The 25,061-nt window shown below is 34.1% G+C and overlaps 2 protein-coding genes across 2 annotated transcripts; both read right to left on the bottom strand.

Moving 5' to 3' along the window:
* Positions 1-9,929: 9,929 nt before the first annotated feature.
* On the bottom strand, positions 9,930-13,941 carry LOC140021173 (amino acid transporter AVT1C-like). The gene is made up of 8 exons (XM_072071948.1): positions 13,921-13,941; positions 13,625-13,790; positions 13,480-13,534; positions 12,282-12,484; positions 11,557-11,771; positions 11,161-11,277; positions 10,826-10,996; positions 9,930-10,204 (listed from the first exon to the last, which is right to left on the bottom strand). Exons 1-7 carry the CDS (start codon positions 13,939-13,941, stop codon positions 10,838-10,840), a joined length of 936 nt encoding a protein of 311 aa, XP_071928049.1. The 3' UTR covers positions 9,930-10,204; positions 10,826-10,837.
* An 8,383-nt stretch (positions 13,942-22,324) lies between these two features.
* Positions 22,325-23,858, bottom strand: LOC140021172 (uncharacterized). Its single transcript, XM_072071947.1, has 4 exons — positions 23,564-23,858; positions 23,123-23,382; positions 22,839-22,943; positions 22,325-22,747 (listed from the first exon to the last, which is right to left on the bottom strand). The coding sequence occupies exons 1-4, from the start codon at positions 23,856-23,858 to the stop codon at positions 22,325-22,327; spliced, it is 1,083 nt and encodes a 360-aa protein (XP_071928048.1).
* Positions 23,859-25,061: the final 1,203 nt, after the last annotated feature.

The raw sequence follows: 25,061 nt of genomic DNA, 5'->3' as shown, positions 1-25,061 counted from the left end.
GGCATCCTTTCTCGTTATCGAGGTTAGCCAAAAAAAAATCATAGTTTCAAAAAAGTTTTGGGATACAAATACAACTTCATTTATTAAAAAAAAAAATAAATTTGAAGTACATATTTCTAGGAGAAGGAGACACACTTCTAGTGATTATTTCTTGCAAGTTGACTGCTTTAGAAGAAGAAAAACAAATTTGGGTGCTAAAGGGTCACAAAGAAGCAATAGGATGGATATTAATTGACATTAAAGGACTCAGTCCAGCCACATGCATGCACAGAATCATATTGGAAGAAAGTGCTAAACGTTCAAGAGAGGTTCAATGAAGACTAAACCCACCAATGATGGAGGTAGTAAAAAAAGAAGTTTTAAAACTTCTTGATGTAGGCATAATTTATCCAATTTCATATAGTAAGTGGTAAGTCCTGTACAAGTGGTTCCTAGAAAAACAAGAATAATAGTTGTTGAAAATTCAAATGGTAAGTTGATGTCCACCCGTATTCAAAATGGGTGGCAAATTTGTACAAATTTTTTTTAAAAAAAATGCATTAATTCGAAAAGACCATTTTCCACTACCTTTTATTAATCATATGCTAGAAAGATTGTCAGGAAAATCTCACTATTGTTCCCTTGATGGTTTTTCAAGTTTTTTTCAAATTTCAGTAGCACCTAAAGACCAAGAGAAGACCACTTTAACTTGTCCATTTGATATGTTTACATATCAACGAATGCCCTTCAGTCTTTGTAATGCTCCTACTATGGTTAGTATATTTTCTAACTTTGTAGAAAACATCATAGAAGTGTTTATGGATATTTTACAATTTATGGTAACTCTTTTGATGCATGTCTAGCTAACCTTACTAAAGTACTTAAAAGGTGCATTGGGACAAATCTTATTTTAAATTATGAGAAATGTCAATTTGTGTAGATTAGGACATAATTTTTGGACATGCGGTGTCTTCTAAAGGAATTCAAGTAGATAAAGCAAAGGTAGAAGTTATTAAGTGTTTTTCTTACCTTGCAAGTGTTTGGAAAATTCGCTCTTTCCTTGGTCATGCAGGTCTCTACTGATGCTTTATTAGGAATTTTTCAAATATATCCCATCCTCTATGCAAACTACTTCAAAAGGATGTAAATTTTAATTTTGATGAAACTTGTAAAGTTGCTTGTGATACACTCAAGGAATCACTGACATCATCACCGATTGTTGAACCACCAAATTGGAGTTTACCTTTTGAAATCGTGTGTGATGCAAGCAATTATGTTGCTGGTGCTATACATAGCCAGACAGATGGGAGAGCTTCCCATGTCATTTATCATGCCTCAAGAACCCTTGACAATACTCAATGCAATTATTTGATGGCAGAAAAAGAACTTTTAGCTATAGTTTTTGCTTTAGAAAAATTCCGTTTGTATTTGCTTGGCATAAAGTAATTGTCTATTCAGATTATGCAGCATTAAAGAAATTGCTCACCAAGAAGGAGGCGAAGCCAAGACTCATACGGTGGATTCTTCTACTCCAAAAATTTGATTTGGAAATTCAAGATAGGAAAGGTGCTAAGAATTTGGTTGCAAATCACCTCAGTTGATTGGTCACAAGTGAGAAACCCATGTCTTTGCAAGATAATTTTCTAGATGAGCATCTATTTGCTATTTATAAGCTAACTCCATGGTAGGCTGATATAGTTGAATATTTAGTTACTAAGATGCTACCTAATGATTTATCTAGAACTCAAAAAGTTAAAATAAAAAAGTGATGCTAAATATTATATATGGGATGAACCATACTTGTGAAAATATTATTCTAACCAAGTTATTCGCGAGTGTGTTTCTGAAGAGGAGATTTCTTCTATTCTCTCTTTTTGTTACTCGTGTGCTTGTGGAGGACATTTTGGGCCTAAGAGAACTGCACGTAAAGTTTTAGCATTTTGGTTGAATTTGTTTTCTGATTCTTACCTGTTTTGTAAAGCTTGTGAATATTGCCAAAAAAAACAGGTAATTTACACCATAGAGATCAAATTCAACCATAGGGTATTAATTTTATGGGCCCACTTCCCTCATCTTTTGGCAATATTTATATTCTTCTTGCTATGGACTACGTTTCAAAGTGGGTAGAAGCTAAGGCTAATCGAACTGACAACTCTAAAGTTGTGGTAGATTTTCTCAAATCTAACATTTTTATCAAGTTCAGTATGCCAAGTAGGGGTGAGCAAACGGTGCAAGTGCGGTAATTCGGGTATATGAATTTGGTAAATTCGGTTATTGGACTTATAGAAATTTAAACCGCTTTCAAATTCGAATTGGAGATACCTGAATTCATTTCACTTTCGAATTGGAATTCGGAAATGGTAATGAATTCGGGTTAACCGAATTCGGGTTAAAAAAATTCTGTTGAATCCTTTAATTGCAATTTTCAGCCTAATTAAACCCTGTTATCAAGTTTAATAGCTGCGCTGCTACTGTAATCAATATAATTACAAACTTACAGGCTGCTTAGTTGTTTTGTTTATACTTCAAGCCTTAAGATTAGTGAGTAGAGAATATGAATTTTCATGTTAAATATGTAATGTAATTTTAAAGCACACTAATACTTACAAGTTACAAGTTACGCATTCAATTATTCAAACATGACTGATGTACCAAACTACCAATATTGAAATTCTAATTACTAATTATGTTTATTTTTTAATATTTAGTATTATACCTATACTTATTAATTATTATCTAATTCTAGTCATGTATAAAATGATAAGCATTATAGTTATATTATGTATTGTTGTATATTTGTATTATTATAATCATATAACAATTAACAAATACTAAAATAGTATATTGTACACCATTATATATTATTATTATCATAAGTACATTATAATACCATATTCTAACTATTATTAATAGCATTTACCTATATAATACAATAATATATTAGTAGTATATACTAATACTAAATAGCATTTACCTATATATTATATAATTTTATAAACTAATTTGGTATTCAAATGCGGTAATACGATACCCTATTTCACTTTACCAAATTTGAATTTGAAATCAGTTATTACCAAATTCATAATCTCATTACCTATTTCATATCATATTAGAATTCGATGAATTTGATAAATAACCGCTTTTGTATCAAATTACCAAATACCCGATTTCAAATTACCAAATTGAATTTGAATTCTGGTATGAATTCGATACGTGCTGAATTTGCTCACCCCTAATGCCAAGAAAAATTATTAGTGATCATGGAAAGCACTTTTGCAATCGTGGAATGGAGGCGTTGATGAAGAAATATGGGATCAATCATCATGTTTCTACTTCATATCAACCACAAACCAGTGGGCAAGTTAAGATCTCTAATATAGAAATCAAGTCTAAACTTGAAAAGACAGTGAATCTGTCATGCCCCTAGCCCGCACGTGCCCGTCACATGACATCTGCCGTACTCCCAAGTCCCACTCAAGAATACAAGGCTACATTAACTAATTTAACTTTGACAGTACTAAATAATTTAACTAAATAAAGTGCGGTACAAATTACATATAAGAGAAAGTCTACGAATATTCAAAACATTCGTACATTTATTCTCCAATTGAAACAGCGAGACAAAAATAAATAAGACTAACAACTAGAAGTAGCTAGCTTGCCAACTTCTATTCATCTAAAACTAATAAAAGTCATCCTTAGGGTCTTCTACGTAAACCAATTCATATTCTTTAGAATCTGCAAGAAAAAAAAGGGTAAGAAGTGGGTTGAGCGACACATCGCTCAGTAGGTAATATTTACCGCTCTGTTGGACCATGCACTCTTAATTTTATAGATACATAAATGTATAGGTACAACTCAAATCGTTTGCATATCATTCACATCCATAATTTTGAAAGTGACATCATTTATAAAGCAATCAGTAGTAAAGAATGACAATCAATTTAAAAGCATCTTATTGATAATTGTACATGAGAAATCGTAAAGTCATAAATCATTTCGTCTCTAGTCACAAATCAATTCATATCAGTTCATGATTCTCATCTTAGATCAGTTCGTAAATCATTCCTTATCAGCTCATAACAAGTACATGTAATGACCGGCTACTGAGTACTCAGCCTAGAGATTAAACCCCTTCTAGGTGGGCGACTAATAGATTTCGCGACTATCGATTGATCTCATTTCATTTTTGGGTCAATCGGCCGGATTTTATACCAGGCTACCATGACCTTGTCAATCGACCGGACTTTATACTAGATTACCATGGCTTTGTCAATCGGCCGAACTCTATACCAGACTACCATGACCTTGCCAATCGGCCAGACTTTATACGAGGCTACCATAGCGATTAGATAGGACTATAGCCCCTACTGTCTATTCCATGACTGCTCTGAGCTTTACTTGTCAAAATTCATTTCTTATATCATATACATAAATCTTTGTTTTTATAAAAGATTCAGCTCATTTTGTATATAAGAACATATCAAAACATTTCAAATAAGTCACATGGTCCATTTTTGTATAGTAAAATATAGCTTTCATAAATATCCAAGTAAAGCATTTAATCAAACACCTTTCGGGTCAACACAACAAAATAGTATTGAAACAAGAATTTCATTTTGCACATTTGAAATTTCAGAAGAGTAAGTACCACCTACCATTGTTTAGCTGCTCGAGTGGAACTACCTTAGGTCCTTGTACCGTACCTATCAAATGCATGAATTCCCTAATTAGTTGTTACTTCTTATAGATGCATAAATATACAGACTCTGAGTAAGTCGAAGATTCGTGTCTATCCCATTATATGAACCCTAATAACATCTTCCTTAAATTGATGATTTCTATTTTTGGAAAGTTTCTATTTTTGGAAAGTTTTTATTTTTAGAAAGTTTCTTAATTTGGAAAGTGTTCATTTGTAAGGTTTCCTAATTCAGAAAGTTTCTTAATTGAAAAGGTTCTCCTTTTAGTAAAGTTTTCTAATTTCAAAGAACATAATTATTTATTATTATTATTACTATTAATGTTATCGTCAACCTTATTATTTACTATTATTATTGTTATCCTTATTGTACTATTACTAGCATTATTATTATTGTTATCATTATTATTATTATTATTGTGATTTTAAACATTTCGGTTAACAATTTAGCACTTATCTTACCTTGTCTAATTGACTTAATACAGCTAGATTAAGATGTTTTAGGTTTCCATTAAAATATCTTATACGTAATTAACTAAGTATAACTTTACATGACTAACCCTTCCATTCTAACAATTGCCTTAAATTGGGTCTTGCATTTTAATATTCACGATATACTATAAAAATGGACTAGTTATATTTAAAATTTATTTATTAAACATTTACTAAATTTTTATACTATAGTTTGGTCCAAGTTTAAACTGCCTTCCTTTCTACTTATTTATTTTTTTTATTGTTATTATTATTATTTTTTATTTCGGGTGGGGCCCATGGTTGGCCAAAACCTTTGTCTGACCATGGTCACCAGACTCTCTGACGACCCAAATTCTTCAATTGGTTGGCCGAAAAGGCCAACCATAATTTGCTCCACTTGCTGGCGACATCCTCTCATTCTTTTTTTTTTTCTAGTCTTTCGGCCAACCCTTGAAATTCTTTTCTCTACCGCCAGATATGGCGGCCCGCACTTGTGTGCAACGTTGCTTCTGCAATGTCCAGCCAAGACAGAGCGGCGGCAGCCGCCGCCGCTCTTTCCTTTCCCCTTTTTTTTAAAAAAAAAACAGATTCAAACACCCTATAATCTCAAGATTAAAATCAATCCCCTCTATTTCTATTAACCCAGATACGAATCTTATCAAAACATATATATGTACACCTACATAGTAACAATACATGTCCATAAAATTCCTAGAACAATTAATACATCTACTAAAACTTAAAAGAGAGGTTTTTTTGCGTAAACTCGAGACTTACAGGTTTAGGTGCCTAGTTGTCGGATTGATTGACGATGTTGCCTGCTTCTCCTTCTCTCCTCTCTGACGGCTCTTACTCTAGGGAGGCAGACGAAAGAAAGGTAAGGTTGGGCTTATTTTTCTGTCTAGGGTTTCAATAAAACCCTAAACCTAGCACTACTTATATTAGTACCCCTTATCCCATCTTACAGTTATTTTATTTTTTTCCTTTTTACTTAGTAACCTTATCTTTTTAATTATTGAGAGAGAAATAAACTAAAATAAAAATAAGGTAATAAAATAGGTGCCAATGGTCATGGGTTTCACAGAATCCGAATAGAAAAGATTGGAATTTGTACCTCGAGGATGCACTTTGGACCTATCAAATAGCTTACAAAACCCCCACAGGTGTGTCCCATTTTCATTTAATATTTGCTAAACCTTGTCACCTTCCTATTGAGATGGAACATAGGGCATGTTAGGCGGTTAAACAGTGCAACATGTGGTTAGATGAGGTAGAACAACAAAGGAAGTTGTAGTTACAAGAATTGGACGAAATTTGAAATGATGCCTATGAGAACTCACGAATTTATGAGAAGACAAAGGCTTTTCATGATGAAATGATTTCTAGGAAGAATTTTTGCGTTGGTCAAAAAGTTCTACCTCTTCATTCTAGACTTAAACTATTTCCTGATAAATTGCGTTCACATAAGATTCGATCTTTTATTGCCACTAATGTTTTTCCTCATGGTACAGTAGAAATTCAAAGTCTAAAAACCAACAAGGTCTTCAAGGTCAATAGTCATCGCCTCAAACTTTTATATGCAGGATTTCAAGCATATAATGTTGAGGAGATGGCTCTTGAAGAGCCTATCTATTTCAATTGAAATATAGCTTTGTCTAGCAAAAAACATTAAAGAAAGGCGCTACTTGGAAGGCAATTTAAGAGATTTAATTTTTAGTCATTTTGTGTTTTTATTTCATAATTGTGTGTGAAGTTAAGTTTATTTCATTGTCATTTAATAGAAGACTTTTTGTTGCAAGCTGTGGGTGCGCTCGTCTTATAATATAAGTCCTGACCCAAAAAAAAGAATCCAATCTAGATTTGGACTTCTATGCCCGTAACTAATATAAGTTAGTTTAGGACTTTATCTTATTGATACTTTTATTTCTACATTTTTCATTTTCATTTACTCTTTATCAATAAAAAAACCCTAAAACATTATTTGCTTCTCCTTTGTTTCTTTTCTTACGTTCCACAGCCATTCTTCAATATAAGTTGGATTGCTCCCAAGAATCTTCAATATTGCTGTCCTTTGGCACTGATTGAATAACAACCACATCTTAAAGTCTCTCTCTCAATCAATTTGTGGTTGCCGTGTTCAACCCTAGTCAATGTCATCAATCGTCATCCATGATTACATCCAACGAAACTTCATCGCCGATGCCGAAAGCCATGATAACACGTCATCCTTGCCAATCATTTTTCTGGAATTAACGAATGATGTTACATCTCTAGAACACATGAACAGTACATGTGATTATGGACAGCAATATGCTAGTGATTATATTGACATTTGGCGAGAGTTGTTTGTTGAAAACTTTATCTATAATCCTAACAAGTCCAAGAGTTCCTACTTGAAAGATCTTGTTTTGAGATATATTCAAAAGTTTTTGGCTTTTAATTTTTTTTGGACAGAAGGATACGTCTAGCACTATTACTAAAGCTGAGCTTTATATTTTCTAGTGTATGGTGAATAATGTCAAGTGAAATTTTTATATTTTATAAGGTCGTCTCTGCAGCGATTAGAAGCAAAATTTGTTTCTTTCCAAGTGAAAATTAATCTGGGGGAGTTTGGACAATTGAAAATAAAAATAAACAATCACTGCAAATTAAAAATAATTAAACTAAAGCAAATTAAACTTAATTCAAGGATAAATGAGCTCTAGCCAAGAAATTACTTCGAAAGTGGTTCAAACAGCTGATCATCAATGCAAGAATTATTTCAATTATTCGCAAATAAACAGGTTATAGTTATCATACAAGCGATAAACAACCAACTTTTCTTTAGTGTCTTGATAGTTAAGGTACGTCCATTAACTACTTCCCTAACCAAGAGTAACCCTAAGTACACCCATAGGATTTAATTTCTTAATTGCATTAAAAACTAGAAAAGCCCTGTCTAATTAACAAACACACTACCAGGGTTTATTTAAATTAGATCGTATGTCTCCCTAACTTGACCCCAATGACATTAGTTGTCACTAATTTAAGACAATTAAACAATTATGGATTTAACTGTCGTAACTGACAATAGTTTGTTAGATTGAATTAAATATCAGGCACATTTGATATTCAAACAACTAACGACCATGAGAAATTAAACCAAAAGACATACAAATACTAACGAATAAAAGAAATTTATAAAAATGATTAGATCTCATAGATGTTGTTCCTCAGCTAGAAAAGGGTAATTAGTTACTCTCCATCGAGAGTAACCCTGGCAATTCCATTGAAGAGAGTCGCATAAGCCTTTTGAAAAAAGAAGAAAGCTAAAGAAAATAAAGGATGAAAAGAAAAGCCAAACGGCTTCTGTTTGACGTGACACTAGTCACGATGGCTCACCAATTGCTTCTTGCTTCCCGAAGTATTAATCATGTGGGATGCCGGCTTCCCTTATTCTCCCTTTTAGTTTCCTACTTTATATCAACTACTAATAATAAAGACGTGTTTCCTGATTAGAAAAGATACTACAAAAGATAATGTTCTATGTTTCCTAATCAATACTATAACTAATAAAGAAAATCAATGTCTTCCAAATCTTCACCCAAAAGCTATCCGGAGTTCAACTCGAACTTGGAAATCCTTGCGCATAGAAAATTCTCGAGTCTACTGGAGTTGAAAGAAGATTCCAACCGTGCTACCACCAAATTAATTCATAACATGCTAGAAAATTGCCCATTTTTATCACTTTTTGCTCATTTTCTTACAATTGGCACCATTAACCAAGTATAAATAGAATCTACCAATTAATACAATATTTGGCTAAAATCAAGAGAAAAATAATCATGAATTGAATGGCAATTTTGCACCCTATCAATTTCCTCTCACACCCAAACTATGCTTGTCCTCAAGCATGAGAACAGCCAATTGAGCAATTGAACTCAAACAATGGCTATTGCCCAAATCATCCATTGCCAAGACATAATTAAAACACATGTCAAGTATTAGTGGTTAAGTTCCAAAAAATATCTCTCCAGTTAGCTTTTAAAATCAAAGACTCTTCCAATTCTTGACAAACTAATCTAAGGACATAAAATATTCGACCAACATTTGTCATCAAATTGTTCAACTATTAAGCAAAATCTCAACATTAGAACTTATGGATCAGCAGGGTAATCATTAACACACCTCACTACAAGAAAATTGTTCATCAGTGACAACACAAAGTCATCACAGAACATACAAATATCGTCACAAATACCTTTTATTGACGACTTTTTAATCGTCACAAAGTCGTCACTAAATCCCCGTCGGTAAAAGTAAACAGTGACGACCTAAAATGTCGTCACTAAATAGTTCTCATTAGTGACGACTTTAAGTAGAGCATTTTTGACAAAAGATCAAGTCGTCAATAAAACACTTCCAGATTGTCGTCACTAATGACAACTATTTAGTGACGACCTAAAATGTCGTCACTAAATAGTTGTCATTAGTGACAACAATCCGAAAGTATTTTATTGACGAATTGACCTTTTGTCAAAAATGCTCTACTTAAGGTCGTCACTAAAAAGCACCGAAAGCCATTGTATATAACTATTTTACTGACAACAATTGTCGTCACAAATTTAGCTTAGATTTAGTGACAGTCTCTGTTATGACAAGGAGTTTTTATTTTCTATTTTATGACAACTTTTTTTTGTCATTAGATAATTTCTCAATAGCTTAATAGTCATAATTTGGCCTGTAATCATTGCTAAATCATTGATTTTAAACAAACCATACAAATAAACATGAACGATTGATAACCAAAAGTATTTGCATTAGATTACATGGTAATAATATAGCATTCTCAAATGCCAAATTCAAGTGTACATTACCCAACTAATGCCTACAAAAATAACATTTGTCCAAAATATCACTTGTACATAAGGTACATTTACAAAAGCAATCACAGTTTAAGAAATTGAAGAACATTTAAATGAACCACTCCATGAGCAAAAGGCAATTTTGTCTTCAACATTCTTCAACCATAACCATAGATATCTTCCAAAAGCTAGTATGAATAGCATTTATCTGTCATAAAAGAGTAAAAGAAGTAGGTAAGGGGAGGAGTACAATAATAAAGAACAAGTAATGAGACTTAGATTATTAAGACAAAAATTACAATTCATTAAGAACCTCATATAATTTGGGCCCACATATTACAACACCAGCAAGAAGTTAGAAATCACAGTCCAATCTATACAAATACTAGGGTCTGCTTCCCACGCAAGGCGTGGGAGCTTGAGACCTGTTAGTAAGGTTCCCTCCCATGCAAAAGCAGTATATATTAGTTGATAAGAGCAGTTAAGTATTGATTGAAAATATCCTTGGTTAACACGCAAAAGCAATATACATTATTAGTTTATAAGAGCAGCTATGTACTGATACAAAAAATGGAGTAACGGCAGTTGATTCTGTAGTGAATATTTTCTCCTGAATGATAGCCTTTGGCTAACATTTTCTATTGAATAATAACTACAGTAGCGCGATGCGAAGGCACGTTAAAAGGCATAAATCAATATATCATGATGCATGCTTTATAGAGGGTTATAGAAACCTAAAAAGCAAAGGATAGCAATAAAGAATAATTAGGTTCTGTCTTCTTTAAAAATTGTTAAATCAATATAACTAAGGCTTTTGCTAAATTTTTACCACATCTTGACATCATCTCTCTTCTAATATACCACAGTACAGATTATCCAAATGTGAATGTTGAAGATCTTGCAATTCTTCGAAACTAATATTTGTTGCACTTAGTAAAATGCTACCAAAATCCTGCAACACAGCTCTTGAAAGAGGGGAAAGAGGAGAAACAAAGTCCGCCTGATATTTGAAGTTAACCAGAAGTTGTAGCGTCAAAGCCCAAAGTGCCCTCAGAAATGTTTATGTGATACCCATTGAAGCAAACCATTATAACAGCAGGGTAATTAAAGCAAAGTCCATGTCCCATGGAATGAATTAAAAAGAACTAAAAGAAAGACACTTACCATGTCATCCTTCGCAAGGAATGCAGTTCCGATGAAGTATACGCAACAAATCAAAGCAGCAGTGACAAAGAGGCTGCATAAATATGATCTAGCTTTTGGATCTGGCATGAGTGAAACCTGAAAAGGCAACAAATTAACTATCAGTACCCTAGAGACAGAAAGGTATCATTTCCATTTAGAGTTAATAAGAAGGTATCGAATTGTAACATCATATACAATTTCTTCAGCTATAACAAAAGTTATCATTGTCAACCCTCCCAAGTAAACTTCAGAGAGTCCAAAAAACCACTCTGGCTCCAAAATTGTTAAGGCCAATAAAAAGTTTCTGAAATCCTCGAAGACAAAGGGGACCATCAAACAAGCATTCAGAAAATGACAATTTTACAATATACTTACAGATGTAGCAATACGTCCCACATTACCAAAGGCAGCATGGCCAATATCCGGGTAAGTCTCGAGCCCAGGTTGACTGTCCAAACAGGAATGCAGGAGAATCCCAGTGTAGTAAGAAACAACAGCAAAGATAAACAGAATTGAGAGCCCAACCCATCCACCTTCTTTGACAGCACAAGTAGTTGAAAGAATTCCAACACCACAAAGAACATTTATGCCTGTGAAAAGTAAATGTACATAATTTTTATGTGTCTTCATTCACCATGAGCACATTAGCAGCTAAATGCAAAGGCAAAATCAGAATTGTCAAGGCCTTCAAACGGTTCTAGATGTTTCATGATAGTTTCTGATTTGATATTTTATTTCATTTTGCAAGGAACTGCAAGGACGAACTTCCTTACATCAGTGAAAAGGGAAAAGGATCAAATGTATAGGTAGAATATATATCTACAGATAGAAGAAAAGGATTTAGAATATTATGCAAGCCATCAAAGTTCTCAGTGAGTGAATAGATTATAGCAAATTTAGGCTTTTCTTTTTAATTTACAGTAAAGCGAGCAAGTTCATATTCCTACATCTAGAAGTTGAATAAGGACAGATTACTGAAGTACGAATCATCAACATTCACGTCAACATACAAGTTAATTATGCAGTTCCTCTGATAAATGCTTCTTTAATATTCCTGCATTTCTATGTAGATTGATGGATGTTCAATCAAATAAACCTACCATTCACCACAGCTTGTCCATATGAACTCTGGCTAGGAAGAGAAACCTCATGTGAGACCTTGGATGATTTCTTGTCAGCAGTTGCTTTTCTTAAGGAAGGCCTCCCTTGAATGGAGGGCAGCAGAGAATGTGAACTACGCCTTTCTGGTGGCCGACGTGCATCTGCTACTGGTGGTAATAGAGGTTTTGCGAAGAAGGGAGTACTTCAGGAGTGTATCTTCTTGTTAATGAATAAGAGATACATGAGCTGCCTAAACATGATAACGTAGGCGTCCCCAGGAAGTTAAGACTTGGAGATGGTACACTACTGTATAAATCGATGGACTGCCTGATACAAGGATATGAGATACCAAGCATTATCAACCAGAGTTTGAACACAGTCCAAGTGAGATGACTAATGTAACCATTTCTCAAATATATAATCCAGTTATGCAAGTTTAAAACAAATTAACAAAGAACCATTGGAATTGATTCTAAATCTTAAAAGCTAAGAGCGAAATTATTTGCAGCTGGTAGAATTGCACATGAGGGAGTGATGGTTGTACTTTTGATCAAACCAGTATTTTTTATCCTCTCCAAAAACAACTGAAAACCGATGCAAATAAGAAACGCTGGTACATGATTGGAGGAGGAGAGTGGATCTCTGGCACTTATTTCAATCAAAATATCTAGCAGACTGTCTAAAAGTTGGTATAGTTCTGGCCAGATGTTATGACACACAAGTTATGGAAATTGGTTCAGTCTTCCAGAATCAGCCGTTCGATGAAAGGTAATATCCAAAATATGGTTTCTACCATTGATAAATGTAGCAAGGACAAATACAACTCCTTCACTTCCAAAGATGGTTCACAGGGATTAACCACCAATCCCTCATGACGAAGGAAAATCTTTTCAATAGAGGCAGTACTCAGCAATATAAGTGCATCCTACCAAGTTCCGCTAAGCTGAAGAAGGATCCAGGGAAGACATAAAATGCTCTGGCCTTTTGATAACATTACATAGCCTACCTTAAGCCCATAGCTATCCTTTACTGATGTTACTGGATCCATTCAAACTCATAAACTATTGATATTCATGGCCGAAACAGAATGAAAAAACTTGAAGAAGCTTCAAAATATGAATGATGAAAGCATTTCAATCCCATTTCTAAATATCTCTCCTAGCCAAAAATGAATAGGTAAAGCTAAATATCTGGTACCATATAAATATAACAGCATTCAAGAAACCAAGTGCTTCACTGCTAAATACAGAATCTGCACAACAAGAACAGAACAAACATAGAGAACACCATAGCTAGATGTAGAAAGAAACAAATATAGATATGTGCGATAAGATGATACTACCTGTAACTTTGAGGCCAAGAGGTGGTGATAGATTTGCTCTCCGGCCTTTCGTCCTCATTATCATTAGAATAACTGCTAGAATCAGAATTATTTCCATCTTCACTATTTTCTTTCTCCAGTGCCTAAAATCATTGCCAGCTGCAAAAAAGCTAAGCTCTTGAGAAGCCTAAAATCAGAACAAAATCCGCTTAGCATCAGAGGCAGCAACTAAAGTACAGAACAAAAGAGAGGGTTGCCCCTCTAGAATTCAACACTTCTATCTGTAACATTATTCAGCAATATAGCAGGTTGTTTACAGAATTTGGAATATTAAACATCTTTTATTGCTAATAACAACAAAGAAAACAAGATTGAGGCAACATTGGGAACATCTTATGTTTCACTTCTCATGGCTATATACTCTCATTCACGGAAAGAAAACAAGATTGACCAAGAAAACCGAAAAGTAGCATGTCGAATTCTCTCCAGCGGTGGATTTGCATATTTACCTTATATATGAAGCTTCATATTAACATACGAATGATGTTGAAAACTCAAAAACAGTGAATAGTATGTTATGCTCTTTCTTGATAAATAGCTAGAGAAAAAAAACTATTTTCCCAATTGTTTTGTCAAATAAAATCAAATTTCTCGACACAAGGGGACATTGATTCCATATTTGGAAAAATATATGCTTTGGACTGGCCAGAGTCTCTCTCAAATTAAAAAAACATAAAATCTCCTCTTTTGGTTCAAGATTTCCGTTCGGGCATTTTATCAAACACTAAATGGGCGTGAAAAACTTCAGCATATTGTGCTCAATTGAGGTTATGACTAGCCCAAAATTTGTTATAAACACGAGATAAATCAGTCCAATCGACACCTAGAGCCTGTATATTCTAAAACCATAAACAATCAACAAGAAAATTGTACTAACAGAGACACGGAAAACATGCTTTGGGAGCTCAGACGTTTGTGCTTGAATGGGAACTGAAGTTCAAAGAGGGAAGACGACTTACAAGGCTTTCTTGGTGAAATTCGCAGGCGGCAATGGATATCCGATGGGTGGTGACGGCTCGGTGAGTTGGAAATCTCCGCTGCTGTTGCTGCTCAAGCCATCCACGGAAGAGGAGCAGGTGGAGAAGAATTTGATGAGAGTCTCGACGTCGTAGCTGTTCTTGCCCTTTTCACCGAGAACAGAAAGGTTGCTGAGGATGAGTTTTTTTTTGGGCTTGGCGCGGATAGAGACGGCGGTAAAGGGGAAGGGCTGTGGTGGAGGCGTTGGCAGAAAAGGCTTGTATTAGAAGTGGGGAGGAGCAGAATGGGAAATGAGGGGTTTTTGTGGAGGATTCGTTTGGGGAAATTGGGGGGAATTTGAGGACGGAGGGTGGAAAGAGAGTGGTGGCAGCCGGCAGCCGGTTGAGGTGGTGGGAAATTTGGCAGTGGTGATTGGAAAAATTTTTATCGGATGATTGAAGCTGAAACCCCCATTTCCCTTTTGTGTGTTTTTTTCGTTGCTTGTTTCCTCCATTTTTTGCTCAGCCCGCCGCCTGGTTCCTCTTTTCCCTCTGCTTTTCCTTTTTATCCCTCGCGCTCTTCTTCTTTTTTCTTTCTTTCCCAGTTCGCCGAAGCTTTCATGCCCAAAACCTAGCCGCCCCTCTCTGTTTTTCTCCCTCTGCTCCCTTTGCTTAGCTTTCTTTCCCCTTTTTTTTTTTTGTGTCCGAAGCCTCTCCTTGCTCTCTTTCTCCTATGGCCCTAAAAACTCCATCTTTTCCTTTTTTCCTTTTTTCATTTTTTTCCCCCAAAAATTCCTTAAACTTACCAAGTGTCCCTAACATAAAAGAGACACTTGTCCAAATGCATGCCTCCCCACTTGTCACTTTCACTCTTTTTTTTTTCTTTTCTCTTTTTCTCCTTTTTTTCTTTGTTTTCTGAAATTTAGTATGAAGACAAAAAATAAAATAAACCAGAACAAAAATAAAAAAAATAAAATAAAAAATAAAAAAACCCTAGAATTGAAACAAATAAACCTATTAAATTAATTAAACAAATAAAGTTAAAAAATCAAAAATTTGGTGTCTACAATGTAATTGAAAATAATAAAACTCAAATTACATGAAATATTATATGGGGTTTGTTTGGATAGTGTGTTATTTGAAATATTATTTGGAATAATTACTGTAGCATTTTTTGTGATGTGATGTATGTGAGATAAAAAGGTGGTTGGAAATATAAAAAGGTGGGTTGGAAAATGTGTTTATGATGCAAGCGAAATATTATTTGGGATAATCATTTTCCCAACATTTGAGACCAATCATCATGCTTTTTTTTATTTTTAATTTGGTTTGAAGCATAGATTTTATTGCTATAGTATTATTCTTTATTTTTTAGTACAAAAACACAAATTTTCATCAATATAGGTGGCAAAATTTGTTAATTACATATAAGTGAAAATATACTTTTATAATTTGCAAATATTTTAGCCCTGCAATTTTTTATAATTGCAGCACTAAAATACATCATTAATTGAAAATAACGAAAGTCAAATTCTATGGTTATAACAGACTTTCATTAAAAATAATCAAATGCTATTAATAAGACATTATTGTTAAGTCAAAATCAAAGAAAATTTAGTGATGACATAATGTTATCACTAATTTATTCAAGATTATAATGACAAGGAAAGTCGTCACTAATTAAATTGCTAGTTTTTAATATTGTCAATTGCTAGTTTTTAATACTTTTGTGAAAATATTGATAATGGTTGAGAAAATTTTGTTACATTACTGCAAGTGATAAATGTACTTTTGTTCTTTTTCAAACATTTATTTTAATGTTTAATTTTGTTTAAAACTATTGTACTAGTATAGATTTGCAAGACAAAACTTAAGTTCTCAATAGTTAAAAAATTCATTATAGAGAAAACACAAAGTAGTAGTTGCAAAATGTGTATAAATTACAGATATTTTAATGTGTATAAATTACAGTTTATTTTAATGTTTAATTTTGTTTGAAACTATTTTACTAGTATAGATTTGCAAGACATAGATTTATGGGTAATTTCTTTTTTTTTTTGCTTTCACATATTTAATTTATGTTAAATACAAAACCTACCAGTTTCCCTTTCATAAAAATATTAGTGCAACACTTTTTGAATTTTACTTACAAACATTTATGTATTTAACATAAATTAAATGATTTAGAGTGAAATGCCCATAAAGAGCAGAATATTTGTTCATGTAATGGAAGAAACCCACAAAGAGTTGGTACTTTATGGGCCATTTCTTTTTTTAAAAAAATTTAATTTATGTTGAAAAAATAACCTGTCAGTTTTCGTTTTGTAAGAAATCAGTGTAACACTTTTTGAATTTTACTTACAAACATTTATAAATTTATCATAAATTATATGTTTGAGAGTAAAATGCCGAATAGATAATGCTCATTTGCCCATAAACTACACTCCCTGAAGGCTATTTTGTTAATTACTTTGTAGTACTATGTTATTCCTTTGCTAATACTACTTGGCATGTAGTACAAAGGATAAATCTGGCATAAATTTCTTATTCCATTGATAAAAAGACCTGCCTGCCTTATAACTATTATAATGAAAGATATATCTTTAGAGTTTATAACAAATTATTACTTAAGTTTGAGAAAATTATAAAATATTTATGCATAGTTTATCAAGATACCATTCGCAATTTCCTAATAAAAAAATAGGGGCTAAATTGTAAAAGTTAGGGTGCCATAATAGAAATAATAAAATTGGTGTATTACATATGGGGGTTAAATTGCAAAAGTTAGAGTGCCATAGTAGAATTAATGAAATTGGTGAATTACATATGGGGCTAAATTACAAAAGTTAGGGAGTAATAATAGAATTAAAGAAATCGGTGTACTACATATGGGGCTAAATTGTAAAAGTTAAGGTATTATAATGGAATTAATGGAATTTTTTACAACATTTAGGGCTAAATCGCAAAAGTTAGGGTGGCACAGTAGAATTAATGAAAGTGACTTAGAAATAAGTACTTTAAACAGTGACGATTAATTCTTGTCACTAAATCCGAATTGGTAGAGTGACAGTGACGATATTAGAAGTTGTCACTATATAGATCATTTTAGTGACAACGTTTTTCAAGGTCGTCACTGAAGACTTAGTTGCTTTAAGCAATTATGACAACTTTTCTTGTCGTCACTAAACACCCACGTTTTGTGACAACTTTTGTCGTCACTAGAAAATGTTGTCACTAATGACCATATTTCTTGCAGTGTAGTTTGTGACGAAAATAACGGGTCGTCACTAAACATTTAGTTACTTTGATGCAATTGTGACAACTTTAGGTATCGCGACTAAAGAAGCTCCTTTTGTGACGACTTATTGTCATCACTACAAAATGTTGTCACTAATAACTTTTTTTTTAAGTGATCAGTGACGACAACAAAAAATGGTCCGTAAATAGGCCAAGCAATAGTGATGATGTTCTTAATGTCGTCACTATTGTGTGTTCTAAACACTCCCGCGCTCTTGCTAAATCTTGGCGGGAATTTACTAGTGACGACTTTTCTAAGTCGTCACAAATGAGTTGGCTCCCATTAGAGGTTTGTGACGAGTTAGAAAGTTGTCATTAAAGGATCTCCTTTTGTGACAACTTTTTTTCGTCACAGAGAAAAGTTGTCACTGATGACCAATTTTCTTGTAGTGCCTCCATAGTTTTTACTATTAGCACATCTTTTTTTTTGACATTTTTTTCTAAAATATTCCCACACTTGAGTTTTTTTTTTTTTTTTTTTTTACTTCAGGGGAGAAAGCTTCGTCCTTAGTTATTCAAGACTTTTGACGTGAATTTTGACTTCTGTCAAATGAAAGAGTTCACTTAACTCTCATCGTTTAAGATCCACATACTCATAGCTATTGCCACTATTTGGCGCGAAAGTCAACACTTGTGGTGAAGACCTCCAGTTACTAGCCAACGATAACTAGCAGAGTGTAGCTATACTTGATCCATTATCATATAAAACCTTAGTAATGATAAAATTTGAGACATCTAACCATCGCTTATGAAGAATAACCACAAAAATACACAAGGAGTGGCAAAAATTGGGTAAAATTTGAACAAAATTCGAACAAAAAATTCCAACAAAAATGCCTACACTTGCACTTTTCCATATACTACCAATACAGTAACCCCTCCCCCACCTAAATTTTACATTGTCCCCAATATAAGAAAGAAAGAATAAAGGAAAAGTAAGGCCATAACGAAACTTCCCTAATCATTAAGGTGGGCATGAACAGCTACGGGGGAGAGGCAAAAGGACGTGTGAAACAACATGATGGACAAATGGTGGCCAATCTGCCATCCTTTTGATGAACTTGTGCAATAATGAATTAAGAGACCCGTAGCTTGTGAGGGGCAGTACAACGAAGGAAGATGATGGACGAAGTGGCAAGTTGGTCATGGCAAGCAGCTGACGGCAAATGGTGATGGTCATGGGGTTTGGCTGGAGAAGAAGGATGGAAGAAAGAAAGAAAGAAGAAAGAAAAAGAAGAGAGAAATAAAGAAAGGAAAAGAAAAGGAAAAAGGAAAAGAAAAGGAAAAAGAAAGAGAAAAGGAAAAGAAAAGAAAGAAAAAAATCTTTTTGTCTTTTTTTTTTTTTGCTTCCCCCTCGTTGGAACATGACACAAGCACGTCTTGTTGGTCTGAAGTCTTCTGATGGTGAGGTTGGGCAATTTCTCATTAGCATGTGCCTACAAAGCATGGGCACGTCTTGTCGCCTAGTTGTCTGCCAGAGTTACTGAAATTGAAACTTGAGCTCTCCAGTCAGTTAGGCGTGGGCGCGTCATGTTGAGCAGTAGTCTTCTGATGGTAGAGTTGGGTATTTGACTATTACAATGTGCCCTTAAGACGTAGGCATGTCTTATCGAGAGGAAGTCTGCTAACCATTGGAACATAAAATAAAATGAAAATTAAACACACTAAATATGAAACCTAAGATAAACATTGTTGAGATATGCCAACTTTTCCTACCGATTTTGCTAGATTATGTTTGATATCAAAATAATTTAGTTATTAGCAAATAAGGATATTTATTAACCAAAGATCATGTTGGTTTGTTAACAAATATATTAGCTAAGATTAGCTAGTAGAAGAAGATTATATTTTGTTGAGATTTTTAGGATAATTGTTAGTGGGATATTTTGTTAGTTTGTTTCATGTAATCACTATAAATAGTGAGTTGATGAATGTAGAACATAAGCTCATTTTCCACCTTCAATACAAGTCTCTTATAAGCTTTTTTTGCAACACTAAGGTATTGTTTCTTAGTTTATGACCCAAAAAACCAACAAAGTGGTATCAGAGCCTAAATCTTAAGGGCCTGTTTCTTTGAGAGTTAGTGAACCTGGTGAGAATTCCTTTTTCACACTTAAGCCTTCAACATCAAAATGCTAGATAACAACTTCTTGTCCAATCCTTCAAATTTCACTGGTGAAAACTACCAAATCTGGGCGGTCAAAATGAAGTCCTATTTGATGGCTAATGATCTTTGGGATATGGTAGAAACAGATCATGTTCCTGAATTGTCGGAAGATCCAACTATTGCAGAGATGAGAGCCCATAGGGATGCAGTCAAAATGAGATCAAAAGCCATGACATGCATTCATTCAGCAGTTTCTGATGCAGTATTCACAAAAATTATGACTTGTGAAACTGCAAAGGAAGCTTGGGATGCTCTCAAAGTGACTTTTCAAGGCAATGACCGAACAAAACAGATGCAAGTTTTGAACCTTAGGAGAGAATTTGAACTCCTTAAGATGAAAGACACAGAAAACATTAAAGAGTATTCTGATAGACTCTTAAATATTGTGAACACAATCAAGTTGATTGGAGAACAACTTCCGGATAGCAGAGTTGTGGAGAAAGTCTTGGTAAATTTACCAGAAAGGTTTGAAGCCAAGATTTCCTCCCTTGAAGATTTAAGGGATCTATCTCAGATGACCTTGCCAGAATTGATCAATGCTTTAGAGGCACAAGAACAAAAACGAGTCATAAGAACTGAAGAAGTCATTGAAGGTGCTTTTCAAGCAACAAATAAGGATCAAATTCGACAAGGTAGGAGAAATGATCAAGGAAAAAATAGCAAAGATGAGAAGAAAAATGGCAGAAATCCTCTGTGTCCACACTGTAAGAAAACCTCACATCCTTCAATATATTGTTGGTTTAGACCTGACGTTCAATATAGGTTTTGTAAGCAAATGGGACATATGGAGAGAGTTTGCAAAAAAAAAAAAAAAAAAGAGAACATCATGCTCAGATGGTTGATGAACAAGATGAGGAGCAACTTTTCGTGGCCACTTGTTTTGCAAGCAATAATTCCAGTACTGAAACTTGGCTAATCGACAGTGGTTGCACTCATCACATGGCTTATGATGAATCTATATTTAGGAAACTTGATAAATTGCAAATCTTCAAAGTCAGAATTGGAAATGGAGATTATATTAAGGTGAAAGGCAAAGGTAGTGTTGCTATTGATTATGGCTTAGGTACCAAAATTATTTCCGATGTTTTATATGTACCTGAAATTAATCAAAATCTATTAAGTGTTGGATAGTTATTGGAGAAGAATTATTCTGTTATCTTCAAAAACAGGACTTGTGTTATACATGATTCAGTTGGGAATAAACTTTTCTCAGTGAAAATGAGAGGCAAAAATTTTGCTTTGAATTTTTTAGAAATTGACAATTCTAAGGTGCAGTATTATGAACCAAAAAATTCAGATGATGCTAAAATTCAGGAGGAGATCATTGATGAGTCAATTGAAGGAGGCTAAATTGTGAAAATTCATGAAAAGCTACCCAAGGATGATGGTGATGACAAAGCTGATGAAAGGCCATACAAAAATTTGAAAGATTGTTTTATGTCTCTCGTAGCAATCTTTTTTTGTATTGCGAATTTCTTCTTCAGGTTCATCTATTGCGTATGGAAGTTCCACTTTCAAGTTGCAAAGGAGTCATTTGAACACATCAGAAAATTTGGTATTGGTTTTGAAGTTTGTCTCAAGAAACATTGCCAGACTGAAGACCAGATTGCAGACATTTTTATGAAAGCCTTGTCCAAAACAAGGTTCAGAGATTTGAGAAGAAAATTAAAAATCTGCAGCAAAAGTAGCAAGGAGGAGTGTTGAGATATGCCAACTTTTCCTACCGATTTTGCTAGATTATGTTTGATATCAAAATAATTTAGTTATTAGAAAACAAGGATATTTGTTAACCAAAGATCATGTTGGTTTGTTAACAAATATATTAGCTAAGATTTGCTAGTAGAAGAAGATTATATTTTGTTGAGATTTTTAGGATAATTGTTAGTGGGATATTTTGTTAGTTTGTTTCATGTAATCACTATAAATAGTGAGTTGATGAATGTAGAACATAAGCTCATTTTCCACCTTCAATACAAGTCTATTATAAGTTTTTTTTGCAACACTAAGGTGTTGTTTCTTAGTTTATGCCCCAAAAAACCAACAAACATAATGAAACACATAATAAAATGAACAAATAACAGAAAATGAATTGGGTTGCCTTTCAATAAGTGTCAATTTTTAACTTCTTTGACTAGACGTGAAGCATCAGTTCTCAATGTGGATGTAATTCAAATTTTCTTGCAATCGGTGACATTCCTCCAGGATTCAAATAGCCATTGAGTACAACCATCTTCTTAATTTTCAACTCATTTTCACCTCATAAATTGCTTTCATCCTATGATACTTGTTCGTAACAATTTTGAATTTACCCCTACAATCAAATTCAGAAAATTTTTGCACAGAGGGATTAGTAGCATGAATGGCAAGCACAAAATGAGAGTTAACAGGATTTTTTATTTCATAAAAAATGTTAAAATGAGCTACTTCTCCATCAAATTCCATCGTCAAAGTACTCTCATTAACATCAATTTTTATACGAGATGTACTCAGAAAGGATCTCCCTAGTATAACCGGTGATGAATTAAGAGAGCGTTTGTCATTCATGTCAAGAATATAAAACTCCCTAGGAAACACTAATTCATTAACTTGGACCAGAATATCTTCAACTAACCCAACAGGATATGCATTTGTACGATCAGCTAATTGAATTATGATATCAGTTTCCTCTTGGGGATCACATTAATGGAACCTCCTAAATCTATCATGGCTTTTTTAATTTTAGTGTTTCCTATTCGACAGGAGATAGAAAACATACCTGATCTCCACACTTGGGTGGAAGATTCTTTTGTACTGCTGATACATTTTCCTCCATCACAATTCTTTCATCACCTCTCAATTTCTTCTTGTAGACGCACAATCTCTTCAAAAATTAGCATACTTTGGTACTTGCTTGATTGTGTCCAACAAAGGGACATTGATTGCCACCTTTTGAAACACTTCCAAAATCTCCCTCTCTTCATCTTGTTTCTTGAATTTCTCTAACTTGATAGGAAAGGAAGTCGGATTTGATTTAACTTTAATTACAAGATTGGAAGTTACCTCAGGAGTTGTTTTAATGAATCCCTCTTCCTCCTTCTCCTTTTCAATTTGATCTTCACTTTTGTCCTCCAGAACTATAGGTTTTGGCCCTTCAATTTTCTTTTCACTTATGAGGGTTATGGCACTCACGTTCTTTAGATTCACCTTAGGTTGAGAAGGTAGTTTTCCTAGTCCTTGAAACTTCAGGCTGTTCATCACAGAGGCAATTTGACTTACTAGTTTTTTAGATCTTGTATACTTGCATCTATCCTCTACTGATACTGCAAGATGTTTTGTTGAAGTTGCGCTATGTTAGCAACCAATGCCTTGACCATTTCCTCAAGAGATGTGTCTGTATTAGATGAAGAGGGTTGGGGTCTTGATGGGTGTTGTGGTTGTGTCTGTTAGGGATAGAATTTTGCTTATTTTCCCCATAGTTAAAATTTGGGTGGTGTCTCCAACCTGGATTATACGTGTTGGAGTAAGAATCGTATTGTCTATGGGGCACGGGCGTGTGTCCAACCATATTTACTTGTTCCATGCTATCATCTTGTAGCATTGGACACCCATCGGTAGGGTGGCTAACATCTTTGCAAATTTCATATTTCTTAACTTGTTGCACATTTTTCATTGCCATTTGATGAACCATAGAAGTTAACTCTGCCAACTGCTCTTGCATTGATAAAATGCCCACATTATTTACATGACGAGTTGAAGTATCCTCTCTTGTACCGAAATGTTGGGAGTTTTCAGCCATGCTCTCAATTAATTCCCAAACTTCCTAATGAATTTTGTTCACTAAAACACCTCCACTTGCAGTGTCAATGATACTCCTATCTCTGTAGAGCAGGCTTTCATAGAAGTATTGGATGAGGAGTTGTTCACTAATTTGATGTTGGGGGACAACTGGTGCACAATCTCTTGAACCTTTCCCAATATTCGTAGAGAGATTCCTCGGGACTTTACTTAATTCCACAAATCTCTTTTCGTAAACTTGCAGCCCGAGATGCAAGGAAGTATTTTTTCAAGAACTTTCTTTTCATGTCTGTCCGCATTGAGATACTCCCTGCTGGCAAGTAATATAGCAAATCCTTGGCACCTCCCTTTAATAAAAAAGGGAATGCCCGCATTTTGATTTGTTCCTAGTGACACCTGGTGGCTTCATACTTGTGCATGCCACTGTGAATTCATGCAGGTGCTTGTGGGGTTATTCACCTGGCAAGCCACGAAAATTGGGGAGGAGATGTATTAGTCTTGATTTCAATTCAAACGTTACATTTTCAGCAAAATCAGGAAAAGTAATGCACAAAAGCTGCTGGTTTAAATCCGAGACAGCCAACTTCCTCAAAGTTCGATTGTTATTTGTCATGATAACTTCCTTGTGCTCAGAATCACTTGAGTAGTCACTTGCAGATTCCAATAAATCCACGGCCAAATTAAGCCCTGGAGATGCAGTAAATGACTGCTCTCCTTTACATATTCAGGTTTCTTTTCGTAGCCTATGTGCTGTCTTTTCAAGCTCGGGATCAAAGATTAAATCACCTGTACGGGAACAACGAGTCATAAACTAGCAAAAATACCAGAAAATAAAATAAGAAAAGAAACAAATATTCTAATTCCAATTCCCCGGCAACGGCACCAAAAATTGATAGGTGTTGGGCCTGTACAATAATAAATTCCTACTCTCAAAGATGTAAACGAATTCAATGATAAGTAGGGTTGTTTCCGCAGGGATTAGGAGAAAAATTTGTTTCTTTCCAAGTGAAAATTAATCTAAGGAAATTTGGATAATTGAAAATAAAAATAAACAATCAATGCAAATTAAAAATAATTAAGCTAAAGCAAATTAAACTTAATTCAAGGATTAACGAGCTCTAGCCAAGGAAATTACTTCGGGAGTGGTTCAAACAACTAATCATTGATGCAAGAATTATTTCAATTTTTCACAAATAAACATGTT

Source organism: Coffea arabica, chromosome 11e (assembly GCF_036785885.1).
Source record: "Coffea arabica cultivar ET-39 chromosome 11e, Coffea Arabica ET-39 HiFi, whole genome shotgun sequence".
Lineage (NCBI taxonomy): Eukaryota > Viridiplantae > Streptophyta > Magnoliopsida > Gentianales > Rubiaceae > Coffea > Coffea arabica.
Note: the sequence above shows the minus strand (reverse complement) of the source record. Positions and strands in the feature narration are given on the sequence as shown.